At 37.7% G+C, this 13,564-nt stretch overlaps 1 protein-coding gene across 3 annotated transcripts in view; it reads right to left on the reverse strand.

The window, feature by feature from the left end:
- Window positions 1–209: 209 nt before the first annotated feature.
- Window positions 210–13,564, reverse strand: part of UBXN2B (UBX domain protein 2B) — a 43,014-nt gene continuing 29,659 nt past the window's right edge. For 2 of the 3 annotated variants that reach the window (XM_004047060.5, XM_019032796.4), the window contains 3 exons: window positions 11,912–12,049; window positions 5,616–5,777; window positions 210–4,305 (listed from right to left, as the gene is read on the reverse strand). In XM_004047060.5, coding sequence (XP_004047108.3) covers window positions 4,143–4,305; window positions 5,616–5,777; window positions 11,912–12,049 — 463 coding nt within the window. In that variant the 3' untranslated portion in view covers window positions 210–4,142. Of the gene's footprint in view, window positions 4,306–5,615; window positions 5,778–11,911; window positions 12,050–13,564 lie in introns of those variants that run through there. The other variant, XM_055349152.2, reaches the window with a different exon arrangement.

Consider the following 13,564-nt stretch of genomic DNA (forward strand, 5'->3'; position numbering starts at 1 on the left):
AAAAGAAGCACCTGAATCTTTTTATTTGGGTAGAATAAAAACAGAAACAGTAACAGGATATTCAGATAATATGCTACAACCAGTTCCTTCTCTGTCCCTGACAAAGATGCACCAAGGGAAATTAAACCACAGGAAATGTTATTAATGTTAAAACAATCTATTCAGGACTCAAAACTACAAATCAAAGAAAATTTGAAAAGCCTTTCCAATAAGTTTCAATGAAAACATTCTTTATTAGTAAGCAGACATTTCAAACTTTTTGATTACATACATCATGCAAAATGACTGACCTCACAGATGGTTGTCTGTTCATTGTGACATCTTTTTTGAGATGATTATAAATTTAAGAAGAATGACTGCAGTAGTGAAAATAATTCATGAAAATGACTCTCAATGAAGCAAAACACTACATAGCACACATGAAATACCATTCATCCCTCCCGGATGTTTAATTCTCTCCTAATGTAAATCTCTATCTTGGAAGACTATTATATACAAAAATGGCAGTTGTTTTTGTATGTGCATCTATAGGCACTCAACTGATAAAAACAAGAAAATTTCAAATAATTTTACAAGGATTGGTTATTTTTCCTGTTTTGTTAATCCAAAACAGGACAATGCCCTTTGATTTACAATGTTCAATTCTTTTAAGAAATCATTTTCTTCGGAAGATGATTTTGACCCATGAAAATGTTGTTTTACCCCTGGTAATCTTTTTGAAATGGGGCTGGCTGTTAAACATTATCCAAGTTCTTTTCAGTAAGTGAAAAGGAGTAGGGCTTATTTTGAAAATTCCTCTATATTACGGCAGAGAAAACTTCTCTGCAGTGGTGGGCTCACCACTTTCATCCTGTGGTAGTTCTGGTAGCACTCCCAGTGTGAAAACCCTAGCACAGGTAAATTCACCTCTTTGAAATAAACAGTGACCCTGGAGAAAGGTGAATTCCAAATCTAGTAGCATATTCAAGTCATCTGGCAGAGAAGGAGGCATAAAAGAGTTTTCTAGGTACTTGGGGTGCTGCTGTAACAAATACCTAAAAGTGGAAAAGTGGCTCTGGAATTGGGCAGTAGGTAGAGGCTGGAAGAATTCTGAGGAGCATGCCAGAAAAGAAGCTAAACTGCCTTAAACAGACTGTTAGTAGAAATATGGAATGTTAATGCTAGGGCGGCCTTGAAGAAAGGAGCATAATAGAGAATACCTCGATTGCCATAAAATATCTAAATCATCATGAATAGACTGTTGGTAAAAAATGAGGAATATGTTACTGGAGAAGTGGAGGAAAGGAGTCCTTGTTACATAGTGGCAAAAAGCTAAGCTGAGTTGTGTCCTGCAGTTATGTGTAAAGCAGAACTTTTAAGTGATGACTTCAATATTTAGCTGAGGGTATTTCCAAGCAAGCTGTGGAAGGTACAGCCTGCTGTCTTCTTGCTGATTATAGTAAAATGTGGAAAGAGGTAGATTGAGGGAAGAACTGTTAAATATAAAGAAACCAGGACTTGATGATTTGGGAAATTCGCGGCCTATTCAAATGGCAAAAGCCACTAAAACTAAGATTCACTGTCAGGACAGCCTTTACTCTAGAGAAAGTGATGAAGATATGGCTGTATAACCTTTTGCTAATACTTCAGAAACATCAAAAGGTCTGAATATCAGGTCACACAAAAGACTCTTTGAAGATATTAAGGGTGTGAATCATAGATCCTCTCAGCTATTTCAGAAAAAGCCAAAAACAGAGACAGGATTTTCCAGGAAAGATATGTGAGGAGCCTCCTATCTAAATGAGTGCATCCCCGTGACATATGTAAAAGACCCACAAGTTTCTTGATAACGTTATAGCAGCAGAAGCACCACCATTAACAGAAAGCTTTAGAGAATATAAAAGAACAAACTGATAAGCTGACACTCAGCTGCAAACGTGTGCTACCTTTTGTGAAAAAGTAAAGATGACTCTGAGACAGTCAACAAGCCCAGAGAACAGCAGTGAGCTGAAGATTACTCCCAGGCCTTGAAACTTAAAGAAGGGTGCCTCGCTGGTTTTGTAAATTGACTGGTGCTGATGGCTCCTTTTTCCATCTGTTTCTGCTTTTTGAACAGGAATGTGAGTAACTACTATTGTCTGCCTGTCATGCCATCATACTTGGGAACAGATAACTTGTTTTCTAGGTTCACAAGTGCACAGTTGGAATTATGTCCCAGAAATCACACACAGATCCTCTCCCAAACTTAATTTAGATGGCTTCAATGTGAGATTTGAGACTTTTGAGTTGGTGAGACTCAGATAAGATTCTGGATTTAGAGTTGATGCTGTAATAATGGGTTGTGACTTTTGAGCACCTATGAGTGACGTAAATTTATTTGTGATGAACCTGAATCTTTAATACAGGAGTGGAGTGGGGGGTGGGTGGGAACTGTAGTAGGCAAGAATAATGTTCCATGTAAAATGTTAATGTCCTAATCTCCAAACCTGTATGTAACCTTAGATGGTAAAAGAGATTTTGCAGATGTAGTTAAGGTTACTATGGATTTCAAGACAAGGAGATAAGCCTAGATTATCCAGTGGGCCTCATTTAATCATGAGTCCTGCAGAGAACCTCTCCATGCTGGTCTCAGAGAGATGTGGTAACAGAAGGGTCATAGAGATGAAACAGCACTGGTTTTTAAGATGGAAGAAGGAGGTCACAAGCCAAGGAATGAGGATGTCCTGTAGAAGGTGGAATGACAAGGAAATGATTCTCCTGTAGAGCCTCCTAACGGAATGCAACCCTGCCAACAAATTGATCTTGGCACCGTGAAACTCCTAACCTGGACTCCTAACCTACAGAATTGTGAAGATAATAAATTTGTGCTATTTTAAGCCACATTTTGTAACTTGTTATGGTGGCAATGGAAAATAACCAGAAGTAATAACTAAAGATGAAATGGTGTCTGGGAAGAAGGAAAAGCTTCTGGCTTCAGCAGAAATGCAAACATTTATGCTGGTAATTCTTTAGATCTAGTCCGTCTGACAGAATTTATATTCCTGTATTTCTACACTAGTCTTGTTCTGGAGAAGACATTCTAGGTTGAGCACATAGAACAGTGTTTAGTGTATACAATGAGTTTCCTAGAAAAATGTGTTGAATGAATAAATGAATGTGATCAACGCAAGCTCTGGGAGGAACTGTAATTACTTGATTTTAAAATATTGTTGCTGTTTACCATATCTTCTTAAGAACTGCTGACCTTTAGGCTGGGCGTGGTGGCTCATGCCTGTAATCCCAGCACTTTGGGAGGCTGAGGTGGGTGGATCACCTGAGGTTGGGAGTTCGAGACCAGCCCGATCAACACAGAGAAACGCCGTCTCTACCAAAAATACAAAAATTAGCCAGGCGTGGTGGCGCATGCCTGTAATCCCAGCTACTTGGGAGGCTGAGGCAGGAGAATCTTTTGAACCTGGGAGACGGAGGTTGCGGCGAGCAGAAATTATGCCATTGCACTCCAGCCTGGGCAACAAGAACAAAACTCCATATCAAAAAAAAAGAACTGCTGACCTTTATGTGTTTCTGTTTAAGTTCACAACAGTCATAATTCTGTAAAATACAAGGCAAAACTGTAGTTTCTGATACTAGTAATATATCTAAATCAGTAAGTAAAAAGGATGTGTAAAATCTTAATAGGAGAAATAATTATTGTATGATCAAACAATTTCAAAATCAAAAGACACGTTTCAGTATATATTACAGACAAATTTTCAACTTATTTGATCAAAAGATTTCTTAATGGCTGTTGGTCAATGCTGCATCAAGAAACTTTAGTGCAAATTTTACCAAATGCATTTATCAAAAAGGGGTTTTGTTCATTTTTCTCTGCAAACAAATGTTGTTACATTAACACTAAGCATGTAACAACTGATTTGCCTAGAAATCCAAAAACTATCAACATAAGCCAGTCCTTCAACTAAAAACTCAAACATACTTATCTCAAGGTCTATTCCTAATCCAAATTTGTCTATATTCAGATTGGAAGACAGAATAACAATAAAACCAAAATTTATCTGTAAAAATAATAAAAATAATTTGGCTGTTTTTAATGCTGAAGTATTGTCCTTATTAATATGGCACATCATCTATTCCCACATGCTACTGCATGGACAGGAACAATATTATTTTAGTTGCTGGAGTAACACAGTGTTAAGAATATCTGCTTCTAGCAGTGTCAGGCTTTCATCTGTTAGCTCTTTATTCGGAAATGAAGTCACAAGAATAAAGTCAAGAGCTGCAAATTCAGGACGAGACTGTACAATAAAGTTCCGGACATCCAGGATCCTGAAGAAATAAGACAAAAATAATTTGTAATATAAAAAATCATATTTTCATGTAAACTTAAAACTGAATCATAATAAAAATCACAAAATTTTAATCTTTATATAAAGGTGTTGTAACTTTCTTTAATATATAGTATTTCAATTGAAGGATTTATCTTAGGCTTCAGTTAAAATGTAAAGTAACTTTAGTGTGTACTTAACAGTTACTTTTCCTGTAAAATGGAAACAATCTTCAGGTAAGTTATGCATAAAGTAAGTGTACTAATGTTGTTATTTTAAAAGTGCAGGTCCAGCTGGGCACGGTGGCTTACGCCTGTAATTCCAGCACTTTGGGAGGCAGAGGTGGGCATATCACTTGAGGCCAGGAGTTCAAGATTAGCCTGGCTAACACGGTGAAAACCCTGTCTCTACTAAAACCAGAAAAAATTAGCTGGGCATGGTGGTGGCTGTCTGTAATCCCAGCTACTCAGGAGGCTGAGGCATGAGAATTGCTTGAATCTGGAAGGCGGAGTGAGTTTGTAGTGGGCTGAGATTCCGCCACTGCACCCCAGCCTGGGAGACAAGAGTAAGACTCTGTCTCAAAAAAAAAAAAAAAAAAAAGTGCAGGTTGTACTTTTTTCGGAGTATAAAATATGTTAGCAGCATATGACCCAGAAAAAGGTAACTATGATTGGCCTGTGGCAAGGTGAGTCTAAAACTATGAAATGTGTTATCATAGGAATAATTTTAAAAAATTACTCTCACATAAACATAGTAATTCAACCAAAATCATAAATATATCTATTAGGGTCTTACTTCAATGGACAAATCAAATGTTGATGTACAAGTCAATATTAAAGAAACATTTAAAACTATCTGAAGTTCTTGACAAAAGTACAATTAAACTTGATTTACAATACACATTTATATTATGAAGTATTTGCTATACAGAAAATTAATCCCAATCAAAATTATCACAAATTTTTAAATGAATAAAGTCCCCAAAAGGTTTTACTATGTTAAATTAAATCTGATTCTACTTCATATAGTTTTAGTAACAACGTAAAACTATAGTTCTTAATTTATTTTTGTGTGATATCTGAGATCACATTAGTATTTGGATAGTTTATAGAGACTGTTTAAATACCACATATTTCATTTCTTATACACAGCTATTGTCCTTTTAAAAATGTTTCTTCTGTCAAAAACTTACTTCAAAAGTAAACCTAAAGAATATCATATTCTTCATTACTCAAGTCACATACGTTCTACTTAGATAAGCAATCCAGTGTATATAACAGCAAACAGGACACTGTTGGTAAAGAAGCTTACCTGTGTGTACTATTGAATCTTTGTATCAAACGACTCCCATCTGCTAACCTGATTTGAATTTTTGTTGTTGGCACTGAATCATCAATAAGAACAACTGCATTAAGTATTGATTTATCCTCCTCTTCTGGAGAGGAAGGTGTACTGACTATTTCAGGTGTAAGGCTAAAAAAGAGGAATTAAATAATTAGAACACAAATCTGAATATGTAAAATATATGACAAACTGAAGACAGCGATAAACACTTAGAACATGGCTTCATTTGAGTCTCCTATGCTTCTTTCAACCTCTTTCATTATATTAAAGTTATTTTGGATCCTACGATTCTTATTTGGTTTATCTAATCTCTCATAAAAGCCTAACTTTGCATCCTTTCCTCGTTTAACTGTTTGCAACTTCATCACTGTTTAGCAAACCAGTTTTATTTAGAAATACGAGCAACTCTGAGTTAGTGTCAAAGAATCATTAAGAGCACAGGCAGACATGGTTTCACATCCCAGCTATGTCAACTGTGTAAAGTTGAGTAAGTACATCAATCATTTTGAATCCCAGTTCTATCATTTATAAAGTGAGGGAATAATACTATGTTATGAAGGTATATTATACCAGTAAGTCCTTAATATTGTGCCTAGAACACAGTGTTTCAACGGGTGCCAGCTATTGTGAACATATTATCAGCACTAAATTCATTTAATTTAGACTTGGTTAATATTATTTAAAAACATCTGATTCAAGCACTGCTTTGCAAAAGAGAAATAACTTCTAAGTACCAGTGAGGAATAAAATGTTATTACATGACAATAAATTCATAATGAAGCTTGATAGAACATCTTACCATTAGAACTTGGTTACTAGTGACCCTAGCATTGCTGTCTTAGCCCCTTCTAACACTAGCAGGATGATCAGCCAGTATATGCCAAAAGTGAATGTCAAAAATAGAGGAGTGCTCTTTTGGTTAAATAATTCAAATAAATTTAGCTCAATTTTCTCGGTCATCTTAAGGAATTTTTGATAGTCTTGAAGTTTTTTCTCTTGAACTCTGAGATTTAGATGGTTTCCTATAGATTATTTTCTTCTGGAAGAAAGACACGCATGTATCTACATATTACTAGTATAAAAGTTCTATGAACATTTGGGCTTTAGTCCAATCTAAATCATCATGACTCTTACTTCCATTCAAAAAGCTTCTCTCTCAGAGTACACAGTAAAGTGATAAAATTACCTGGTACTAACTGCTGACACTTTCTCTTTCTTTAGCTATTTCCTGATGCTAATTTTAGAACTGATTTGAGGATACATAAAAATATACATAAGGTTAAAATTATGACTTACAATAAATGATCAGATATTAAGGAATTTCTTTTTCATTTGGAATTGAGGGCCTAAGTAATTGCACTGCCAATCTGGTTTACTGTGCCAAGAGTCCAGCATTCCTTACACAAGGGAGGGGGATGAAAATCCAAGAGAAAAGACATGAGACACTGAATGCAAAGGTCCTCTTTACCTCCGCCTCACTGGTAACCAGGTATACACATTATCATCGTCACTACCACCATTACCACCTCTGCCACATGCATTATTTCATTTACATCAGCCTGGGAAGCAGTGTTAACAGAATGGTTCCCAGAGCTGGATTACCTGGTTTCAATCCCAGCTCTGCACTTATTCTGTGACACCAGGCAAGTCACTTACCCTTATTGTGCCTGAGAGCCAACAGCAGCAGTGCTGTAAAGATTAAATTAATTAGGACACACAAGCACTTCAAATGGTGCTTTTATATAGTTGGCACTACTAAAAGTTGGCTATTAGCATTATAATTATCCTAACAAAAACTCTGGAAAAAAAAAGTTACCCCCAATATTCCTATTGGTAAGTGAGAGAGCTGAGGTTTATATTGGGCTCTTTCCACACACCAAGTTGCCTCCCTGTTATTTTTGTAATCTACTGCTTTCGGTTTTAAGGCAGATTCTGACCAGGTATGCTTTTTCTCAAAACAGAAAATGGAGGATGGGGAAGCTAGGTAAGAAAATGTGTGTATGTCACAATGAAACTACTGTATATGGAATAATAACATTTGAGAACTGGAATGGATGGACTTCCAACATAATTTAGGCCAACCGTATCATTTTATCTAAAAGAAACCGAGTCACAGAGAGACTAAAAGACATGCTCAGAACCACACAGACAGATAGCTGGACAAGCTGGTAGGGTGGTATTAAAAAACCAGCCTAAAAAGTTATGTTAATTAATTTATTTTACTTTATTTATTTATTTTTCTGGGATGCAGTGTTGCTCTGTTGCCCAGGCTGGAGTGCAGTGGTGTGATCTCGGCTCACTGCAACCTCTGCCTCCTGAATTCAAGTGATTCTCCTGCCTCAGCCTCCCAAGTAGCTGGGATTACAGGTGCCTGTCACCACATGTGGCTAATTTTTTTTTTTTGTATTTTTAGTAGAGATGGGGTTTCACCATGTTGGCCAGGCTGGTCTTGAATTCCTGATCTCAAGTCATCTGCCTGCCTTGGCCTCCCAAAGTGCTGGGATTACAGGTGTGAGCCACTGTGCCCAGGCAAGTTATGTTAATTCTAATATTTAGCTGTCAAAATCACAACTGTTTGCTATTTAAAACTTTCTCCGTATCATTCAATTGATCAAGCCATAGTAAAACTTTTACATTAAAAAGAAAATTTTTTAAGAAAGAAAAGAGAAATTAATTGGTATAACAAGGTTTGTAGGCAAATGGCAGGAAAGGATGTAGGTTCCCTCAGAGACAGGAGGAGAAACACCCTCTTCTTCAAACTTATGGAGGGAGAGGAGGATGGAAATGACCAGTTTGAAGGCTGGAGGGAAACATAATAAGAATGTGAATTCCCGTCAGGTTCTATTTTCTCAATGAAGCTGGAAGCAAAGAAATTTGCTGAGAGTGAGGGGCAGGGGTCGAGGAGGGGGTTTAGGAAAGCAGCTCAGGCCTGTGAGACTGGCGAGGCACAGCACTGCCTGCTCAGCACAGCTGAGGCTGTCCCCAGAAGTACTGAGTCACACAGGGCTGACAACCCAGTCAGGCTTCAGTCAGCTCACAGCTGTTGAGGAGCTGAGATAAGGTAAGGCTTTGAAGTTTTAGAGAAGAGAGCCCTCAGGGTCTAGGGCCCCAGATAAAGTCAAATCTCAGGTAAGTGAGAGTGGCAAGCACAATCTTTTGAAGAGAACAGTAGGACAAACAGGCAGTGACTGTTCTTCTGCAGAAAGATCAGCTTCAAATCATGATTTTTATCATTATACACGCCAGCTCAAAAGCCTACTAAGAATGCCTACTCGCTAGTCCTCCCTATTAAAAATGACTCTGTGATTTTGTTAGGCACTACTCTAGCTCACCAAGCTAATTTTTATTCAATAATACAGTTTGTTCTACCATTGCAAATTTGCAGTTTTTTATCTATGGTTTGCTTTCTTCTATTATGTGAGGGTACTATGTAACATTTTTACGGCATTTTGGTTTGCACCATAATTGTATATCACATGAAAAGATTTAGTTCCCATCTATGTAACATTCTGTGTGTAATTAGACTGCCATCTATGGAAGACAATAGATTATTTTCATTTCTGTTTTACTTGCTTCTTTTTATTTCCTGCTCAGTAAATAATTGTCTTGAACTCTTGAGAACCAAGCCATTTTAGAAAGTTACTTTCTAAATGAAGGTTAACTATTAAACTTTTAATATATTTCTTAATGTAAATCTTTAATATAAAATGTTCTATGTAATTCTTCACTTTAGAATATATGATATTTGCTTATTCAACATTTGGGTTTGTGTACACATAGGCTCACATCATCATGCTATCTCCTTCTACTAGAAGCTGAAAATTCTAAAGACTCCATCTCCCAGACTCTCTTGCAGCTAGGATTTCATGATTCTACCCTTCCACCAAGCAAACAAACATACACTTGTTTGGTGGAAGTAAGCACTGCAAAGTGGAAACTCTGTAGCTCTTCTGGTTACTAAGGTGGTGGAGGCATTTATTTCTTCGATGATGGAATGTTCTAGTATCTAGTCCCTAGTTTCATGGGCACCAAGCACCTGACTAGGGGACATAGTTGTTTTCTCTGGAACACTCTTCCACTGTGTTTGTTTCTCCTGGCTAAGGAAAGCTTGGTTTGCTTGCCTCTTCCAGATATTCTATAAACTACACAAGATCCTGTAAGAAACCTATTACTACTGGCAAGTAGATTCTGTTTTCTATAATCAAAATCTTGATCAATATGGCTAGTAAATTAACATGGCATTATTACCACTGATCTCTGTCACTTTCTTCCATCAGTTTCTCCTTTCTTTTCTGTTATTTTCTCTATTTGCCTTATAAGGAAAATGACTGGCCTTTGTGAGATACTATCATCAGATAATATCGTTATTTTCATGAGTTTAATAATCACTGGCTCTTCTCAGCTGCCTTCCCTTTACACTACCTTCTTCAATTCCAAGTCTAGATTTACTGTAGGTCTACTAACAAGGATGTGCAGTCTAACATTAATTCTTGGTCATACATTTAAATAATAAAGAAGGAATATGTATATATCAAAGAGATGACTAGGCATTTTATCTGCATTCTAATTAAAAATCGTAATCTCAATAAATATTAAGTAAAAATGGGAAGTGATAGAAAATTAAAAAAATAACATACATACATACTATATATACACATACATACATATATATACACATACATACATACATACATATATATATATGTTGATCACAACAAGAGGAGCAAAAACATAATATTATATAATTTGAGAGAAGCCTGGCCAGGCATAGTGGCTCATGCCTGTAACCCAGGCACTTTGGCAGGCCAAGGCAGAAGAACAGCTTGAGGCCAGGAATTCAAGACCAGCCTGGGCAACATGGTAAGACACGTGTCTCTACAAAACCTAAAAATGAAAAAAAATGAGCTGCGCTCGGCAGTGCCTGTAGTCCCAGTCAGGAGAGTGGGGTAGGAAGCTTGCCTGAGCCCAGGAGGTCAAGGCTGCAGTGAACTATGACTACACCACTGTACTCCAGTCTGGGCAACAGAGCAAGACCCCATCTCAAAAAAAAAAAAAAAAAAAGAAAGAAAGAAAGAGAAGCTTGACATGTAAAGAGAGATGAGGGAGAAAATTTCCAAGTAAACCTGTGACTTAAAATTAAAGAGTTTGTGTCCTAAGAAAAACAGGTCAACATAAATTCCTGTATTTCCTTTATGTCCCCAGCGCCAGTCTCTATCAGGAGAAGAGAATACAGAAAGGGAGACTAGAGATAGCAAGGCATAAAGAAGCAATATTGAATTCTTTCCTATCTTGAAAAATAAGGGGAGAATAGACAACCAGTGTACACGAGGCAACTGAAGGGGGCTTGGAAGGGAAGGAATCACATGAAGAGAAGCAAAGGATGCACCAAAGAATACACTGGAAACATTGCCAATGTGGCAATTCCATATCACCTGCAACAATATGTGGACGAGTAGAGGGTAACTTTTACCAGCATATTTCAAATTTCTAAGATTACATTAAGCCATGGCTATTATAAAGGAAACCACTCATACATTCTGCCATGTGCATGTGTTTTTAAATTGTGCTCTTCAAAGTCCTAAGGTTCTTTGGAAATGTCTCAGACACAATGCCTTCTTTCACCGACAATCAGAGGAGCTCAGGTTTTACATATTGCGCTTCCATGACTTGAAAAAAGGGTTTGGCTGTTTAAAAACTATTGAAAATCACAAAGCTAAGCACATTGCTCCTGCTGCAAGAGCTTGGTCATTACTGATGGCAGACATGCATGCTTAAGTTGTGATGTAAGGTATCCATTATTTTATCTCATCGACAACCCTTTACAATTCTCTCCTTTGAAACCAGGTAATCTGAAAGAGGCATATAATATAGTGGTGAAAAGCACAAACTCTGTAGTCAGAGTGCATGGGTTTGAATCCCACATGCTAGTCATTTCTTAGCTCAACAATCTTGGGCAAATTACTGCATCTGCAAAATGAAGTAATAACAGTATCTACATCAAAGAGCTGTTGTAAAGATTAAGTGAGATAACACATGTATAGGGCTTAGAGACATGGTTACTGCAATCTAAGTATTACAGTATTATTAATATCACAATTAATATTATGATATAATGGAATAATAATATAATATTAACAGATGTATATATCTAATGTGCATGGTTCATATTTTTGTTTTTTACTTCATAGGTCATTTTGCTTTTCTTATTCTCCAAGAAAAATTCATGTTCAATAAAGGTATTTTTCTCATTTTAGGATTTTTACCTTCCAAGTTTTTGCCCTTCTCCACTAAAAGCCTTGAACCTCAATCTAGGTTTTATGTATTCTTGATCCTGATGATCCTCCATATCCAAATTCACTTGGCCACCATGAACAAGGCGCTGAAGCTCCAGGGGAATCTCTCTTTTAAAAAGGGGGGAAAAAAGTTATCATTAAGTTTTCCAAGAATTAAACTACACTGTTGAGATTACTGTAATTATTTCATGAGCTACACTGGAAAACAGAATTTTTTGCTTAAATTATAACACAAAGATTTCCATAATGACTGATCAGTCCTTGTAGATCTTTTTTAAAGTCACTTCACATTACTCCTTACTGGTTCTCAACATAGGGTTGCTTTGGTTGTCACAATCATCTTGGAGAGCTTCTGGCATTTAGAAAGTTAAATTTTAAGACAGCAATTTATATGTAAATCAGCACTAGAAAATTCCTGTGAGGATAAAAAGGTAATGTGGATATTTATTAATAAACTCCTCGGAGAAAGTTCTGAAAATTGATATGGGTGTTTTTGCTTGTTGGGTGTACTAGTCCATTTGCATTGCTATAAGGAAATATCCGAGGCTGGGTAATTTATAAAGCAAAGAGGTTTACTTTGGCTTGTGGTTCTGCAGGCTGTAAAAGCAACATGGCACCAGAATCTGCTTCTGGTGAGACCTCGGGAAACTTACAATCACAGTGGAAGGCAAAAGGGGACCCAGCATATCACATGGCAAGAGCAGAAGCAAGAGGGAGATGGGAGGTTCCAGGCTATTAAACAACCAGCTCTTGAGTGAACTACTGGGGTGAGAACTCATTACCAAGGGGATGGCACCAAGCCATTCATGAGGGATCTGCCTCCATGATCCAAAACCTCCCACCAGCCCCACCTCAGTAATGGAGGTCACACTTCAACATGAGATTTGGAGGGGACAAAACATCCAAACCATATCATTCCACCACTGGCCCCCCAAATCTCATGTCCTTCTCACATCACAAAATACAATTATCCCTTCTCAATAGTCCCCCAAAGTCTTAACTCGTTCCAGCATTAACTCAAAAGTCCAAAATCTCATCTGAGATTCAAGCCATGTTCTTTCTACCTATAATCCTGTAAGATAAAAAATAAACCATTTACTTCTAAGATAGAATGGTGGTATAGGCATTGGGTAAACATTCCCATTCCAAAAGAGAGATCTGCCAAAAGAAAGAGGCAACAGGCCCCACACAAGTCTGAAACCCAGCAGGGCAGACATTAAATCTTAAAGCTCCAAAATAACCCTTGATTCCACGTCCCATATACAGGGCATACTGGTGCAAGAGGTGGGCTTCCAAGGCTTTGGGCAGCTCTGGCCCTGTGGCTTCTCTCATGGGTTGGAGGTGAGGACCTGTGGCTTTTCCAGGCTCAGGTTGCTGGTGGCTCCACCATTCCTGGGTCTGGAGGTGGCACCTCCCTTCCAACAGCTCCAGTAGGCAGTGCACCAGTGGGAACTCTGTCTGGGGCCTCCAACCTCACATTTCCCTTTGGCGTGGCCCTCTGAAATCTAGGTGCAGCCTCCCATGCCTCTTTCACTTGTGCATTCTGTGTGCCTGTAGGCTTAACACCATGCGAAAGCCACCAAGGCTTACAGTAGTGGCTTGTGCCCTTCAGAGCGAGTGGAG

This window comes from Gorilla gorilla, chromosome 7 (genome assembly GCF_029281585.2).
Source record: "Gorilla gorilla gorilla isolate KB3781 chromosome 7, NHGRI_mGorGor1-v2.1_pri, whole genome shotgun sequence".
Taxonomy (NCBI): Eukaryota; Metazoa; Chordata; class Mammalia; order Primates; family Hominidae; genus Gorilla; species Gorilla gorilla.